The 13,612-nt window shown below is 50.3% G+C and overlaps 1 protein-coding gene across 5 annotated transcripts in view; it reads left to right on the forward strand.

Moving 5' to 3' along the window:
• Positions 1–12,308, forward strand: part of ATP2B4 (ATPase plasma membrane Ca2+ transporting 4) — a 52,250-nt gene extending 39,942 nt beyond the window's left edge. For 2 of the 5 annotated variants that reach the window (XM_074925706.1, XM_074925707.1), the window contains 2 exons: positions 2,021–2,213; positions 7,450–7,618. In XM_074925706.1, coding sequence (XP_074781807.1) covers positions 2,021–2,213; positions 7,450–7,475 — 219 coding nt within the window. In that variant the 3' untranslated portion in view covers positions 7,476–7,618. Of the gene's footprint in view, positions 1–2,020; positions 2,214–7,449 lie in introns of all 5 variants that reach the window. The other 3 variants (XM_074925704.1, XM_074925705.1, XM_074925703.1) reach the window with 2 other exon arrangements.
• Positions 12,309–13,612: the final 1,304 nt, after the last annotated feature.

Consider the following 13,612-nt stretch of genomic DNA (forward strand, 5'->3'; position numbering starts at 1 on the left):
GGCCACGGAGCTGCCTGGGCTCTTACTGAATTGTGCAGCGAGTGGGTCAGCATTGAAGCTGCTCTTGGTCGCCGCTGGGATGCGGCTCCCAGGGGGGAATGTGCCCAGGAGGGATCTGCCTGCACGAGACCCTCTCCCGTCTCACTGCTCTTTGTCCTTCCCCATGGCCAAGGGCTCTTGCTGCCCCTTCCTGCCAGCTCTCCGGGCTCCTCACCTGGAGCTCTTGGTCTTGCAGCACAGAAGGGGAGGAGAATCTATCTCTTAATACGCTTTTTACATCAGTTGTTTCTCCCTTACTCGTGTGTTGTGGTTTGGTTTTTGTGGTTTTTTTTTTCAAAGGGTGGGTTTTTTTCCCCCAGACTGCTGGCTGGGCAGGGCAGGGAGAGCTCCCTGCAGCAAGGTCACTGCCCCTCATCTTTCCTCAAGGCCTGGGCAGAGCTGCCTCATGGAGGAAAGCTGTGGGTCCCCAGTGACCCCTGGCACACAGGGCTGCTGTATTACCTTCTGTCCTTCCTCTGGCCCTCCGACAAATGGAGATAAACAAAATGGCCCTGGAGGGGACTGGAGTGAGAGCATCAGCCGCCTTGTGCCATGATAACTTTGCTTCTCCTCTGTCAGGTGTTGCTTTGATGGTTTCAAGGTGAGGTGCCGCCTTGATTCCCTGCCCGTTGTGAGTGGGGAGCGGCAGCGGGGCTCTTCTGGGGGACCAGGGCAGTGCTGGTCGCTGGTGCTGCGGGGGCCTGAGCTGCCAGCTCGGTTTGGTTCATTCACATGAAAGAAGTGCTGGGAGAACTGGGCTGTTTCAGTCCAGATGTGTCAGAGGCCTGGTAGGTATGAACGGCTGCAGTACCAGCGGCCAGATGTGCCGCTGGGGCCAAGCCCGGAGCCTCTGAGGAACCTCCCTGCAGCTGTGGTGGACCTGGGTTGAGAAGAGCTCTTTCAACCTGAAAAATGTTGCTGGGAGCAACATCTTGGAGCCTCTTTAGCCTCTGTTCCCGGCTGTGGTGCCCTGCGCGTTGAGCAGAGCAGCCGACAGGTTCAACCTGAGTGTCTTGGGGCTTCTGTCCCGAGTCAGTGTGTCTTAAATGAGAGCACAGGGCCAGCCTGGTGTACTGGCGAAGAGTCTTCCTCTGTGAAGGGAGATTAATCTGAGAAAGGAGCAGAGCAACCTGTAAAATATCTTCAGGGTGAGCTTGAGCTGCACATGGGTCTGGAGGAGGTGCCTCTTCCCCCAGGAGCCGTGCGGCCAAGCCGGGGTGGTGCAGGGCTGTGCGCTCTGCCAGGCTGGCACGGGGCTGGGGAAGGTCAAGCTGCAAAGTGTCTGGGAAGCCACGGTGGCACCTGGGTGCTGCTCAGTTCCTCCGGCCTCGGCGCGCATCCACAGAGCAACTGTGGCCCGTCACCGAGGGTGCTTCCTGGCTGCATCCCTGCCCGCCCCTGCCAGCTCTGCTGCTGAGTCTGTGCGGAGCCGTGAGCCTGGGAGAGGCTGAAATGTCTTGCAGCACGGCCGGCTGCCCCGGGAGCTGCGGGCGTGTGGTGTGTCCCAAGATTTGGCCCCCCCAGCTCTACATCCCCTGGGGCTGAGGGACCAGAAATCCTTTCCCAGTGCAGTTTTCTGGACCACCGGCTGCCAGCTCGCACCTCTGCCCACCCTCTCTCTTCCTCTGCTCCTCCTGCAGATTGTCGGGATAACCTAAAGGTGTTTCCTCTATCTCTCCCTCCCACCGCAGCCTCTTTCTTGGTGGTGGGATTAAACCCTGCCCCTCTCACACCTGCGAGAGCGGGGCAGAGGCTCGAAGCCTACCTCTCCTCTGCTCCCAGAAACACGAGCCGAACCCGGTGTGGGTTTACGGGAGCGCGGGGTGGGGGGGGCTCTCTCCTCCCTCCTCCCCACCTCTCCATTCTCCTTCTTCCTTCCTGTCCGTGTGTGTCTGCCCAAACTCCCTGCTCCCCTCCATCCCTGACCCCTCTCCCTGTCTCTGGCCGGGGCGACGCTATCTCACTCTCTGGTTCTTTGCAGATGGACGTAGTTTACACATTCCAGACCGGCGCCTCCTCTTTGCAGGGAGCCCTCAGGAGACAGCCTTCCATCGTGAGCCAGCACCACGATGTAAAAAATGTTTCTAGCCCAACCCATGTAGCTCTTTCCTCCGTCAATTCCACTCCCACCACTTCTGCTGTTGCTGCTGCTGCTGCATCTCCTCCTGCGGGCAGTGAGTGATAGTCTATTACAATGCATGACTTCTAATAACCACAGAGAGCACCTGCACCAACCTAACCCAGCCTGTTCTCTCTCCCTCAACCTTGACTCGTACACTGATTTCCAAAATGAAGGATGGGGCGGGAGAGCGTTTAAAAAAAATTAGTTTTTATGCTGTTGCATCTTTAACTAAAGTTTACGATACTTCCCGGTCCTTCCCCCCCCTGCCATTCCTTGTTGCTTCCTCCGTTTTTACCTCTTCTCCTCCTTTGCAGGACTGATGTATGAGTCCACCCTCCTGAGGGGTGCAAAAATTGGAGGTTCTTATTAAAAGAACTGTTTGTTCAACTAAAAGCATTGCTGTGAAAAGGGCACGCTGCACCCAAAAGCTGCCATTCCTCTCCGTCACGGCTCTGCCCAGCCCCAGGAGGGCAGGGACGGGCAGAGGCGTTGCTTTACCAAAGCTGAAAATCTGTTTGGAGGCAGAGTGGCTGCTCAGACCTTCCCACAGCAGTTAGTGTGATGTTGGGATGGGCTGAGCCGCGGTACCGGGCTGCCTGTGTGCTCTCTGCCTCTTGCACGTGTGTGAGAAGGGGTGTTTGCTCCTGCCTTGATTCAGAGGTTGGCCAGTGCGTGAGAGCAGCCGGCTACCGAGGCTCAGCTGGCCGGCGGTGACACACCAGAGCTGCTCACCTGCAGTTCAGCCCGCTGTTTCCAAGCTGGCTTGTAAGCAAGCAGCCCCCCCCCATCCTGCCTGTGAACTTGCATGCCGTGTGAGACAGAGCTGAGCGAGCCCTCACAAGTAAGCGTGCCCTTTGCTGCTCTGTGGGGACAGCACAGGGCTCTGCTGGTCCCCCGTCGTAGCCGGAGCATCCAGGATCTAGCTGGGGGTTTCCAGACCAAAGAAAAGCCCTCGCTGGTGCAGTGCCCCTCTCTGTGTTCTTTGTGAGCTGCGTATATGGGCTTGTGAGCACGTGAGCGTGAATTCTCTCTGCAGGGCTGTGCCAGGCTGTGAGTAGGTAGTGTATCTTTCCTGGATAATTGGCTTTTTTATTGCACAGTCATTTTCCGTGTTCTCCTCTTATTAAAGAAATACCCTTGGTGACTTTTTGAATAGCTTTCAGTTTCCACTGTTTGTGCACTGTGGGAGAGAAGAGAGAATTTCTGATAATTTTGTTTTCTCTCTATTTAGCTGACACTGATGCTTGAATTTTTTATTTTGTTTAACCCCAGTGTTTCTGAAGCAGCGCAGCTGCCTTCTGGTCCCGACTGCATCTGTGCACCACCAAGACTTTCTAATCGGAAGAAAACCTGCTTAGAGGGGTCTCAGGGCAGTGGGCTTGGGTGGACGAGACCAAAATTCAGGGGTTTTTTACAGTCTGTGGAATAATGTTCTCCCCGATTTGCAGCAAGGGAATAGATAACTTGGATAGTTTGTGCCCTTCCAGGCAGCAAACAACTTTACCAGAAGCTAACCCAGGGTGCTAAGTATTCCCTCTGTTTTCTGCCTAGACTTCTCTGTTTCCCTCTGCTGCTTCCCTTCCCTCTCTCTAAGCTCCACTTCCCTCCATACAGATTACTGGTGTCCCTCTGTCTTCCACTGCACTTCTGTGGGATGAGCTCTCCAGGGCTGGACCTCGGCAGCCCCCGCTGCTGTGCCCCTCTTGGGGTGCTGGAGGAGAGGGAGGTCTGGGGAATAATCCTCAGGACGTGGTTTGCAGAGCTGAGCTGGTCTCTCTTGGGGGTTTCATCCTGGTTTGAGGGAGCTGGGCAGAGCAAGCCAGGGGTCAGTGGTGCAGCTGGTGCTGGCTTCATGCAGAAAATGTAATTTCCATCTCTGTGTGAGCAGTGGGGTTTGCCCAGCACATTGCGTTGCTGAAGCGATGGCCTGAAATGAGAATAAATTCCAAGTGTGGAGGTTATGCAGGTTGAGAAGGTTTCAGGTGGAGAGGAGGTGTGAGCTTGACCATGGGCAGGGAGGGAGGGAGGCTTTCAGCGTGGTTGGGGAGGATTTCATTTTTGTTTGCACTGCTTGGCTCTTTCAAAACACATTTCCTTTGACAAGGGAACAGCTGAATTAATTAATTTCACAGCAGTTGCTGACAGAGATGGTTAAACCAAAGTAAGAAAATCTGAGGAAACCTGCAGCAGCAGTTTATTGGTGGAGCTAAAGGCAGTGATGTGGTGGTAGGGTCTGGACTCACCAGTGCTTGAGGTGATGGGGCAGGGAGGGCTTCTGTGAAGCTATTCCTTCCTCTGAGTTGTCCCAGACTGGCCACCTAGTTGCTCTGGCAGTCACCTAGGCTTCCGCTAGCTTATTTGGGTTGGTTACACTTGGTTTAGTTGGTTTTGTACATGGCGTTTTAGGGGTCAGTGCTTTTGTCAGTGCTTGCAGTTGTTGATGATGTGACAGATTATCAGTCCTGGCAGAAGGTGCCCTGCTTGGGGGTCTCCCTTGTCCTGTGCGTTCACACTAAGCACTGAATTTACCCAGGACCTTATTGTGGTCATTAGTGCGTCAAACACAGCTCTGAATTTGTTCCCAGCTGCATAAACTTTCCATTTTTGCAGGCCAACTGGTGCTCCAGCATGATGGGGGTAGGGGGGGGTACCTGGCCCACGCTCATCTCCTCATGAGCGTCTGTCATCCAGCCCGCGGGTGCGAGTTGGGGGGTGGGTGTGTGTGTGCAAGAGCTGAGCTGGCTTGTTTCTAGCTGGGATGTGCTGAGCCTGTGCCTGGGGGATGCCACGTTGCTGCCCCATGCGGTGCAGCAGCATCTTTCTGAGCCAGATGGAGAGTGGACTCAGAAGGGCATCATCCCTCATGAAAGGGGGTGCAACACCTTGCAGGTAAAATCTACAGGGTCCCAGGCACAAAACTCTTCTTTGAGTAACTTCTCTGGTCTGGTTTTGTGAGTGCTGTTTGTGCTGAGACCAAAGATCCCCAGGAGGCTCTCACTGGCTGTGCTGGTTGGTGATTTCCCTCCTAGCCTGCCCGTGTACCAGACCGAGGGGGACAGTTTAACCCGGCTCATCTCACCAAGAAGAGGGGTGTCCTCTCCGTTCACCCACCAGATCTGCAGCCTGTTTGCAAAGAAGTGGCAGAACACACACATCTTTATTTTGCCTCATCAGCTTGCAAGGGGATATCAGAATCATTCTCCCTCCAGCAGCTCTGCGTGCTCTCCGCTCCCTCGGCTAAGTGATGGGGAGGCTCTCCAGGTGTAGTGCAGGGATGGTGCGGAGGAGCACCCCTTTTGTGGGGTCTGTGGATCTCCTCCCTTCTGTGCCCCAGCTTCAGTCCACAGGGACACCATGAGAACAGGCAGGGGATATGGGCGGGAACTGGGTTCCTCAGGCGTTGAGAGCAGGTGAAGGTATCTCGTGAGTAGCAGTGCCGCTTCCACAGGGCAGGAGCGGGCAGGATGACTGGCACTGCTACGGGGAGGTGTTACCAACTTCCCTGCTGCACTCGGTGTTGCTGAACAGTCTCACAGTGGTCTGGAGGCATTTTCTTCGGAGGGAAGGAGTTGAGCAGATCTTCTGGTCCCAGAAGAACTTTGCTTAACAGAGCAAAGACTTCTATTGCTATTGCTTCCATAAAAGACACAAGAGCTCGTGCAAGATGCCTAGTCCCTGCTGACAACTTTTGTCAGTAGCTTCCTCTATAAAGGGAGGAGACTGGCCCAGTTCCCAGGTGACTGGGAGGGTGCCACCAGCCTAGAGGGTGCTGGGATGACCTGGTGAGAGACCTCTGGAGAGAGGCAACTTTTTGGCTCTGGTCTGAAAGAGTGAGTGGGGAAAGCATCGGTGTAAGACAGCGGAGCGACCCACGGGATGCTCTGGAGGGCACTGTGAGGTGGGCAGCTCTCGGCTTTGCACTCAAAGCCAAAGCCACGTGTGTGATTTCACCTGGTCCTCTAAGACTTGGGAGACCTTCAGCTGCTCAGTTTGCTGGCTCTGCTTCAAAAGCCCACATGTTGCATTGTTCTCCCTCAGTTTTATGCCTTTTGACATCTTTCTGAGCGATTGTAGCCCCGAGTCATCCATGAGAGCTGAGCGCTCTGCCCACCCGAGGAGCACATGTTGGTTGTCTCACGCGTGCCGGCGTCTGCGCTGGGGTGTTGAGCTCTGCCGCAGCCCCACGGCGTTGCCACCTCCTGCCCCTTCATTTGCTGGATCTGACACTTGTCACCCATCCACAAAAAAAACGTGACTTGGCTGCAAGGGAGGGCGAGAGCTGGAAGGGTTCAGGGCTGGATTTCCAGATGAACTGGAGGGAGCAGTGAAGCCACTGCTAGCCACCACCCAGGCTTCTTTCTAAACCTCTCCCAGTGCAATGGAGGTAGCAGAGCCAGACCCTGGTTGCCCAAACCGGGTTCTGGATCTGCTCTTAACACCCTAAGCCTGGCTTTTGGCAGTGCTGACAGCCTGGGGGTTTCACTGAGGCAGCGCGTGGCCAGGCTTTCTAGCAAAGTTTGAGATCTGGTTTTCGTGCAGAGCATCCAAAAGAATAGCTGCCTTTGGAAACCGTTGGGTCGTCTTCAGCATGTCGGTGTAGGGAAGGATCCAGAGCTCCGGCCCGGGATCCAGGTGGCAGCTGTGCGGGGAAACTCGCACAGATCTGGCTTCCTTCTTGCATGTTTAGCTGGGTCTGGTTTACTGGTCATGTTATCCACTTGGACCTGCTGCTTCATGCGGGCTTGAAAAGTTTGCGACACCTTTTTAAAGCCCATTCCTTTCTATAGGTCTAAAAATTAAGCAGAACAAACACACACATCGCTCCCACGGTAGAGCTTTTTTTGCCTTGAAGTGAACCCGCTGTTTGTCTAACCCACCTCTTTTTTGAGTTGTAGTTCCACTTTTTTTGTCCTCGTTTATACACACGGATATGCGTGCGCACACACAATGACAACTAATGCATTTTGGCTTCCATTCATTTGAAGTGATCTGATTTTTTTGAGTTTTTCTCGTGTCTTTTCTTGCAGCTTCTGAAGTCTCCCCATAGTCGGTTGATTCCCCATCACACACCTAGTGCCTGAGTCTGATCCATGTTGGCCCTCGTAGTTCACCATAGATCTCTCATTTTGACTTAGCTGTCTGTTCAGTGGTGGTGACTGTTGTTGTTGTGCTTTTTGTTTTATTGTGTCTTTATTATTTATTTTTACCTTCTCCTGGGAGCTCTGGCCTCTTGTAGCCATTACTAACCCCTCTTTTGTTTATCCCCCTTGCTCCTCACCTCCCGGCAGATCAAAGTGGTGAATGCGTTCCGTAGCTCCTTGTATGAAGGCCTCGAGAAACCCGAATCCAGAAGCTCCATCCATAACTTCATGACTCACCCAGAGTTCATCCTGGAGGAAGACGAGCCTCGAACACCATTCCTTGACGGCGCTGAAGACGACCCCGAGACTGATGGACTCAAAAAGCGAGGTGGGGGTAGCCTGGGTGGACCGACATCCCTCAACAGAAATAACAATGCAGTGGACAGCGATCAAGCTGAGGTCACCGTCCCGGAGCCTGAAAGCCCCTTACACAGCTTGGAGACATCGGTTTGACCTTAGAACTTCGAACCCCCCCTCCTCCTCCACCTTCGCCCCTCGCCATGTGTGATATTGGCACCAGTAACTGATCACACACTGCGGTCACTTCGTGTCAAACTGCTCATACGTATATCGTTTTGGTGTTTTGTTTGGGGTTTTTTTTTGTTGTTTTGTTTCTGTTGTTAGTTTGTATGTTGTTTTTTTTTTTTTTTTCATTTTTTTTTTACCATTATTTAGCAGTGGGAACCAGAGTACCACAATGCTGGGTGTTGGGAGAGAGGCTAAGCCAAAATTGTGCATCTCCATCCCTAATTTTCAGTGGTACTCACCCAAGTGAAGCAGCCAGGTTATTTCCTCTCCAAGAGTTGGGCTCCATACGTCTGTTGGGGGTTTTCACTTTGAAAAATGCATGTTCAAAGAAAGTTCAAATTGTTGTAGTCTTACATGCATGCTCTCAGCCTGAGGGCTGGGGTGCACTTGTGACTTTTTTTTTTTTTCCCACTCGTGGTTTTTAGGGTTTTCTTCTAATGTTGGGGTTTGTTCTTTGCTTGTGGGATTTACCCCCGCTAACTTCACAGTGGGAAGTGGGGGAGTTAGCACTCTAGTGCAAAAAAATTTTAAAATAAATAAAAAAAAAAACCAAACAGCCAGGGGGAAGGTGTTTACTCACAGGTTGATAGATACAGGGATGTACACCAGTCTTCCACCTTGAAAAATGGTACCTAGCCTTTACAGTTCCTCCTCTGTGTGTGTGCACACACACTTTTCTCTCTCTGTTTCCAAAGCAGTAACTGGTAGACAAGGAATGAAGGTGACTTGGCTTGTAACCTTGCTGGATGTAAAAGATTCTGAATTTTCTACAGAGGAAGGTGGAGGTGATCTGGCAGTGGAAAGGTGGTGAAGAAAAACCCCATGGTTGTGAGAAACAGGGCTTCTTCCTGGGGAGTCTTAAGAAATGCATCTCTGCTGCTTTTGAACAGCTGTGGAACTTCTGGCAAAGGTTTAACAGCTCCTTCCATCAAGAGCAGAGGGACTTTTGCCCGTTCTGGCTTGTCTGGACTGTTGGGTTAAATAATCCTTCAGCCTTGGAGTACAAGCTCTGGTTAACTGCTGAGGAACCCCAGAGGATGCTCCAGCCATGCCCCCCAGCTCTGCACATCGCTGCCAAAGTGTTAGCAGCCTGAACGGAGAGCAAGCGTTGGGTTGTTGAGTGCAGTGGGTCACCTCCTAGATCATGGAAGGGATGAGTCAGGTTGTCTCTTTAGCCTGGTGGAAGGGAGAGAGGCTCCATGGCCGAAGGGAGGACCCTTGATTTCCATAGGAATTCTGTAGCTGATTTGCCAGTGGAGACAATTCCTCGCAGAGGTGGCAGGTTGGTTGGTTGGCTGCAGGTTTTCCAGAGAAGGTGCCACATGGAGGCTTTACCTCACTTGCTGCTGTTTTGAAGGTCATCTCTTCACCCTGTGTCCTGCCTCACCTCGGTTTCTTGTAACTATTAGAGTCTTGGTTTTTTGGAGCAGAGGCCCCAGGTGTCCTGGGCAAGTTGGTTCTGACCTGACCCTCTTGGTGAAGCCATGGGACTGAGCAGGAGGCAGGACTTTGCTTTACTTGGGCTTAGTTTCTTCCTCGCAGGCTCTTCCTGGTGCACCCCAGATTACTGGCCCCAGGCAGGCAGGGCCGGAGGAAGCTCTGCTGCCTTCTCTCCTTCATCCTGTTTGGCTTGGTTGGAAGCAGAGAGAACCTGGTTGTAACTGGCTGTACAACGTCACCGTCTTTGCCCAGCCTCCATCCCTGGAAGCAGAGATGTTTTAGCGAGAGAGTGGGCTGGCTGGTTTCTTCTTCTTTTTTTTTTCTTTTTTTTCTTTTTTTTTTTCCTTTAAGAACGCACAGCAGAATCTCCCGTGCCTTCTCCAAGCACTGCCTGCAGCACCGCCTGCCACGCGAGGGCCCAGTACTTTGCCAAGAAATAAGTGTTCCTTAAACGACAACACAAACCAAGTGTCTTTGTTTTGTTTCCAGCCCAGCACTGACTCGTCCCTTCCTTGGCCTGGGAGGAGGGAAGGACGAGGTTGCCCCATTCCTGCCCCAAGTAGCTGAGGAAAGGTCCTTCTCCCAGGTCTCCTGCCTCGGTGCTGGCAAAGGGGGTGAAGGCTGGGCTCCGTACACTGCCAACAGCAAGAAGAAGTTGCCACCACTGCCCATCTCAATTGCAAATTCAGTGTCGATCCCCCTGCCCACACAAACCCATCGCTGCCCTCCCCGTTCCTTCTTCGCACGAGCTGAAAAAAAAATACCTTGGGCAGGACCGGGGGGTGGGGGGGTGTGTTTTCTTAGGTTATATACACAAGTGGTGACAGGAAAGACAAAAGGGGTGGTTGTGGAGTTTGGTTCTGTACTAAAGGTGACATTGCTTAAAAGATCACTTTTTCTATTTTAAATACTTGCAAAAAAGAAAAAAAAAAAAAGGATGAAAATATGGTATTCTTACAAGCTTACATAAATATTTATTGAATACTTTGGGGGGGGGACACTCACCAATTTTTCTTTTGATATTTTTTTTAATACCTCAGACCTGTTTTAAAAAAAATAATAAAAAAAAAAAAGACTTCAACCAACAAAAAGCCAACAACTTTGGAGGCTCTCAAAGTCACTCCCAGAAATCTGTGACTGGCAGGTTGCCACAAGGGTCTGGTTGTTCTTTAGTTGATATATTTTTTTTGTTGTTGTTGTTCTAGTTTCCATATTAGGAGGGGGAGAAATAATTATATATAAATATTATGCAAAAAAAATAATATAGTTTTCTTTAGATCAGAAACTGATATTTTTACGTCAGCCATATGTATTTTGTTTAAAGAAAAAAAAAATAAAATAAATCTTGAGTCCCGCGTCTGCAACGGCGCGTGACTGTGTGACGGCAGTTCAAGGTGACAGGTAATTAATTCAGTGTATCAGGTAATTAATTCAGTGTATCAGCGATCGGATGCCAGTCAGCTTCCTTTTCTCTGAGCAGCCATCTTTCTACTAGATGTTAGTTGGATGACACAAATGGGGTTTTTTTTATATAAATTATGTTGGTATGGCTGGTTGCTTAAAGTATAAACGTTTATTGTGCATACATCTTTTCTGTAAAGGGTTTTTTGTTTTTTTTTTTTTCTATTTAGTTTCAGTGATATACTGGCAGCAGATGACTATTGGGTTAAGTTATTGAGGACATTACAAAAGAGTTGGGGGAGATTGGTGCTCTACGCTGAAAGGCATGGTCGGCAGCACGAACTTCTGGGGACTCTCTGCAACATGCCTTGAAAGAGGGGGAGATTTTTTAAAATTTTTTTTTTTTTTTGCTTTGTTTGAACTGCCACAAGTGTGCACGGGGGAGAGTGCCATGCCAGACAGGAACCGAAGTCATACCCTGTGATACGTGTTAACTTGCCTTGGAATGCTTTGTTATTAAAACACTCTGAACATAATTTTGCATCCAGTTCTTAATAACAGTAGGGTCTCTGGTGGTGGTGGTGGTTTTCTGTTAAATAAATTGGCGGATTGGTACCAAAGACATTACACCACGTCCTGTGTGCATTGCTGAACAGGCATTTTTAGGCATTTGCATTATGTGATAAGGTTTCCTTTGATTTGCACAGGGGTTATACTTAATTTTCAAAGGTTTTGTGCAATAAGCTTTGAGGAAAATTTTGGAACAATCTCAAGAAGGAAAAAAACTAAACCAAATTTTAGCATGGGCAGCCTTTGGCTTTCCCCAGCTGAGGAGTAGATAGATGTCCTGTAGTGCTCAGCTCCTTTAGAAATGCTTGTTGGGGTGAAATGGAAAAGCCCCATCCCAGATCCAGGGAGGGCATCTCCATGATGCCATTGCCAACTCCTGTCGCCCTGTGTGACTGGAGGGACCAAGCACCTCAAAGAAGAGTCCCTGCAAGCTTTTTGTACCTCTCGGGGGGGGGGGGGAAGGACACATGTACCTCCCTGCCATCACTTCTCACTACTTGGTCCAGCTCCTACAAAGTTTATCAACCCCTGGAGCAGGCACGGTAAAACGTCCTCCTGCAAACCCAGCTCTCCCCTGCGGGGCACGGCGATGTGGGGGTAATGCTCTGCTGGTCCTGCCCCAAACAGCGAGGCTGTGGGGTCACGCCGGTGTGTTTCTTGGCATCTGGCTGTTCCTCTCCAGCATCTCTCTGCCAAGGCTGTCCTCTGCCACCGAGACTGGCTGATCTCTGGCTGTCCTGCCTCTGATATCCTTCTGCTCAATACAAGTTAAAAATTTTCATTCAGCAAAGCCCATGGCTAAAACTGCCTTTAGTTTATTTCCTCCCCTTAAATAAATATATATATATACAGTATTAAATCAACATTTATGTGTGTATATATATTTATCCAATGCTCTCACAACAAAACTTTCTTTTGAAGAGGGCACGCAGATCTGAGTTTTTCTTTTCCAGTAACTAAGTATAATAAGCACTGGTATTTTTGTATAAAAACAGAAAAATACAAAACAAAAGACTGAATATTATGTGGTATGCATGACATTAAAAAAAACGGTGGTTTCAAAGCAATATGTACCCTGGTGTGTTTGCCATATCCTAGAGTCCAGCTTAAAGTGCACCTGATCTGTATTGCATTTTGATATTAATCTCTATGTACAATGTTTTGCATGTAATTTATATGGTTCTTGGGAGAAAAAAATTTTGAATGAATTGTCAGTTGGCTTCTTCTAAGAAAACAGACTCCAAGCAGAGATAATACTCAAAGTGGAAGCAGAAGAGTGGTTGAGGGGTGGGAAAGGGGGTGCATAGTAAAAAAAATAAAGTGGGGTGGGGGAGAAGGGTAACGGTTTTGAATCAATAAAGCTTTGGCTGTTGAGCTGAAACAATGCGCAAGTGCATCCAGAGAATAAAATGTGCCCACATGTAACTATGACGTCCTCAGTGTGTCCACCAGCTTGTGAAATCAATCCCACATCCTCTCCTAGCACTGGATGAAGGGCTGGGCTTCCCATCGGAGCAAGCCAGAATGTGAAAGTGGGGCCTGCAGGGTGGAAAACGGGATGGGGATCAAAAGCAACCCCACCGCTACAAAGGCAGCCCTTAGCGTGGGGTTCCTCTCTGTGTAAGCCTCGCTACTGAGAGGCAGGGGATGGCTGGTTGCACCCAGCGTTTTGCCTCAAGCACAGCTTCTTCCATCTCCAAGCAAAGTCCGGAATTGGCTGCCAAATGCCACCCAAACCAGTGCTCCTGGGCTACGTGTCGAGCTGCCTGCGAGCAAAGATCCCCCCTTGTCCCCTTCGCCAATGCCATGTCTGCGGTGCCTCTAAGGTCGAGGTTGTAATCTCCATCTCCTGGGGACTGGCTTCAAACCATGTCCTGCCTCTGTACTGAGACTATTTTGCCTCCATAGAGGCACATTGCCCAGGCAAGAAAAACAAGGGGAAATAAAAGCAACCAGCCCCTGAAATACTCTAATTTCCAAGCGGGTTGATTGCATTGGAATAGTTTAACTCCCTGGCTTCAGTGGAGAGGGAGTTGCTTCTCTATTTAATAACTCCAGGGCCAAGCCATGATGAGAATGCTCATCAAGCTGGGCGAGGCTGTCAGTGAGAAAATTCAATCTAAAACTTCTCAGCTGCCTGACCCTTGGAGCTGATGCCAGGTGATATGAACAGGGTGTAAAAGCTTTACTGTGCAGCATCACCCGCTCTCCTGCATTCTTGGGGAGGCGTCTGTGCTGACAGCATCCTCCAGCTCTTAATTAAAGAGAACAGCCACAATTGCATCTTTTTTTTAAACATAGTTCAGGCTGGATGCAAAGAAAGAAATAAATCAGAGAACTGTTAGTCATTTAATAGAGAAAATGGCTGTGC

This window comes from Athene noctua, chromosome 23 (assembly GCF_965140245.1).
Source record: "Athene noctua chromosome 23, bAthNoc1.hap1.1, whole genome shotgun sequence".
NCBI classification, from domain to species: domain Eukaryota; kingdom Metazoa; phylum Chordata; class Aves; order Strigiformes; family Strigidae; genus Athene; species Athene noctua.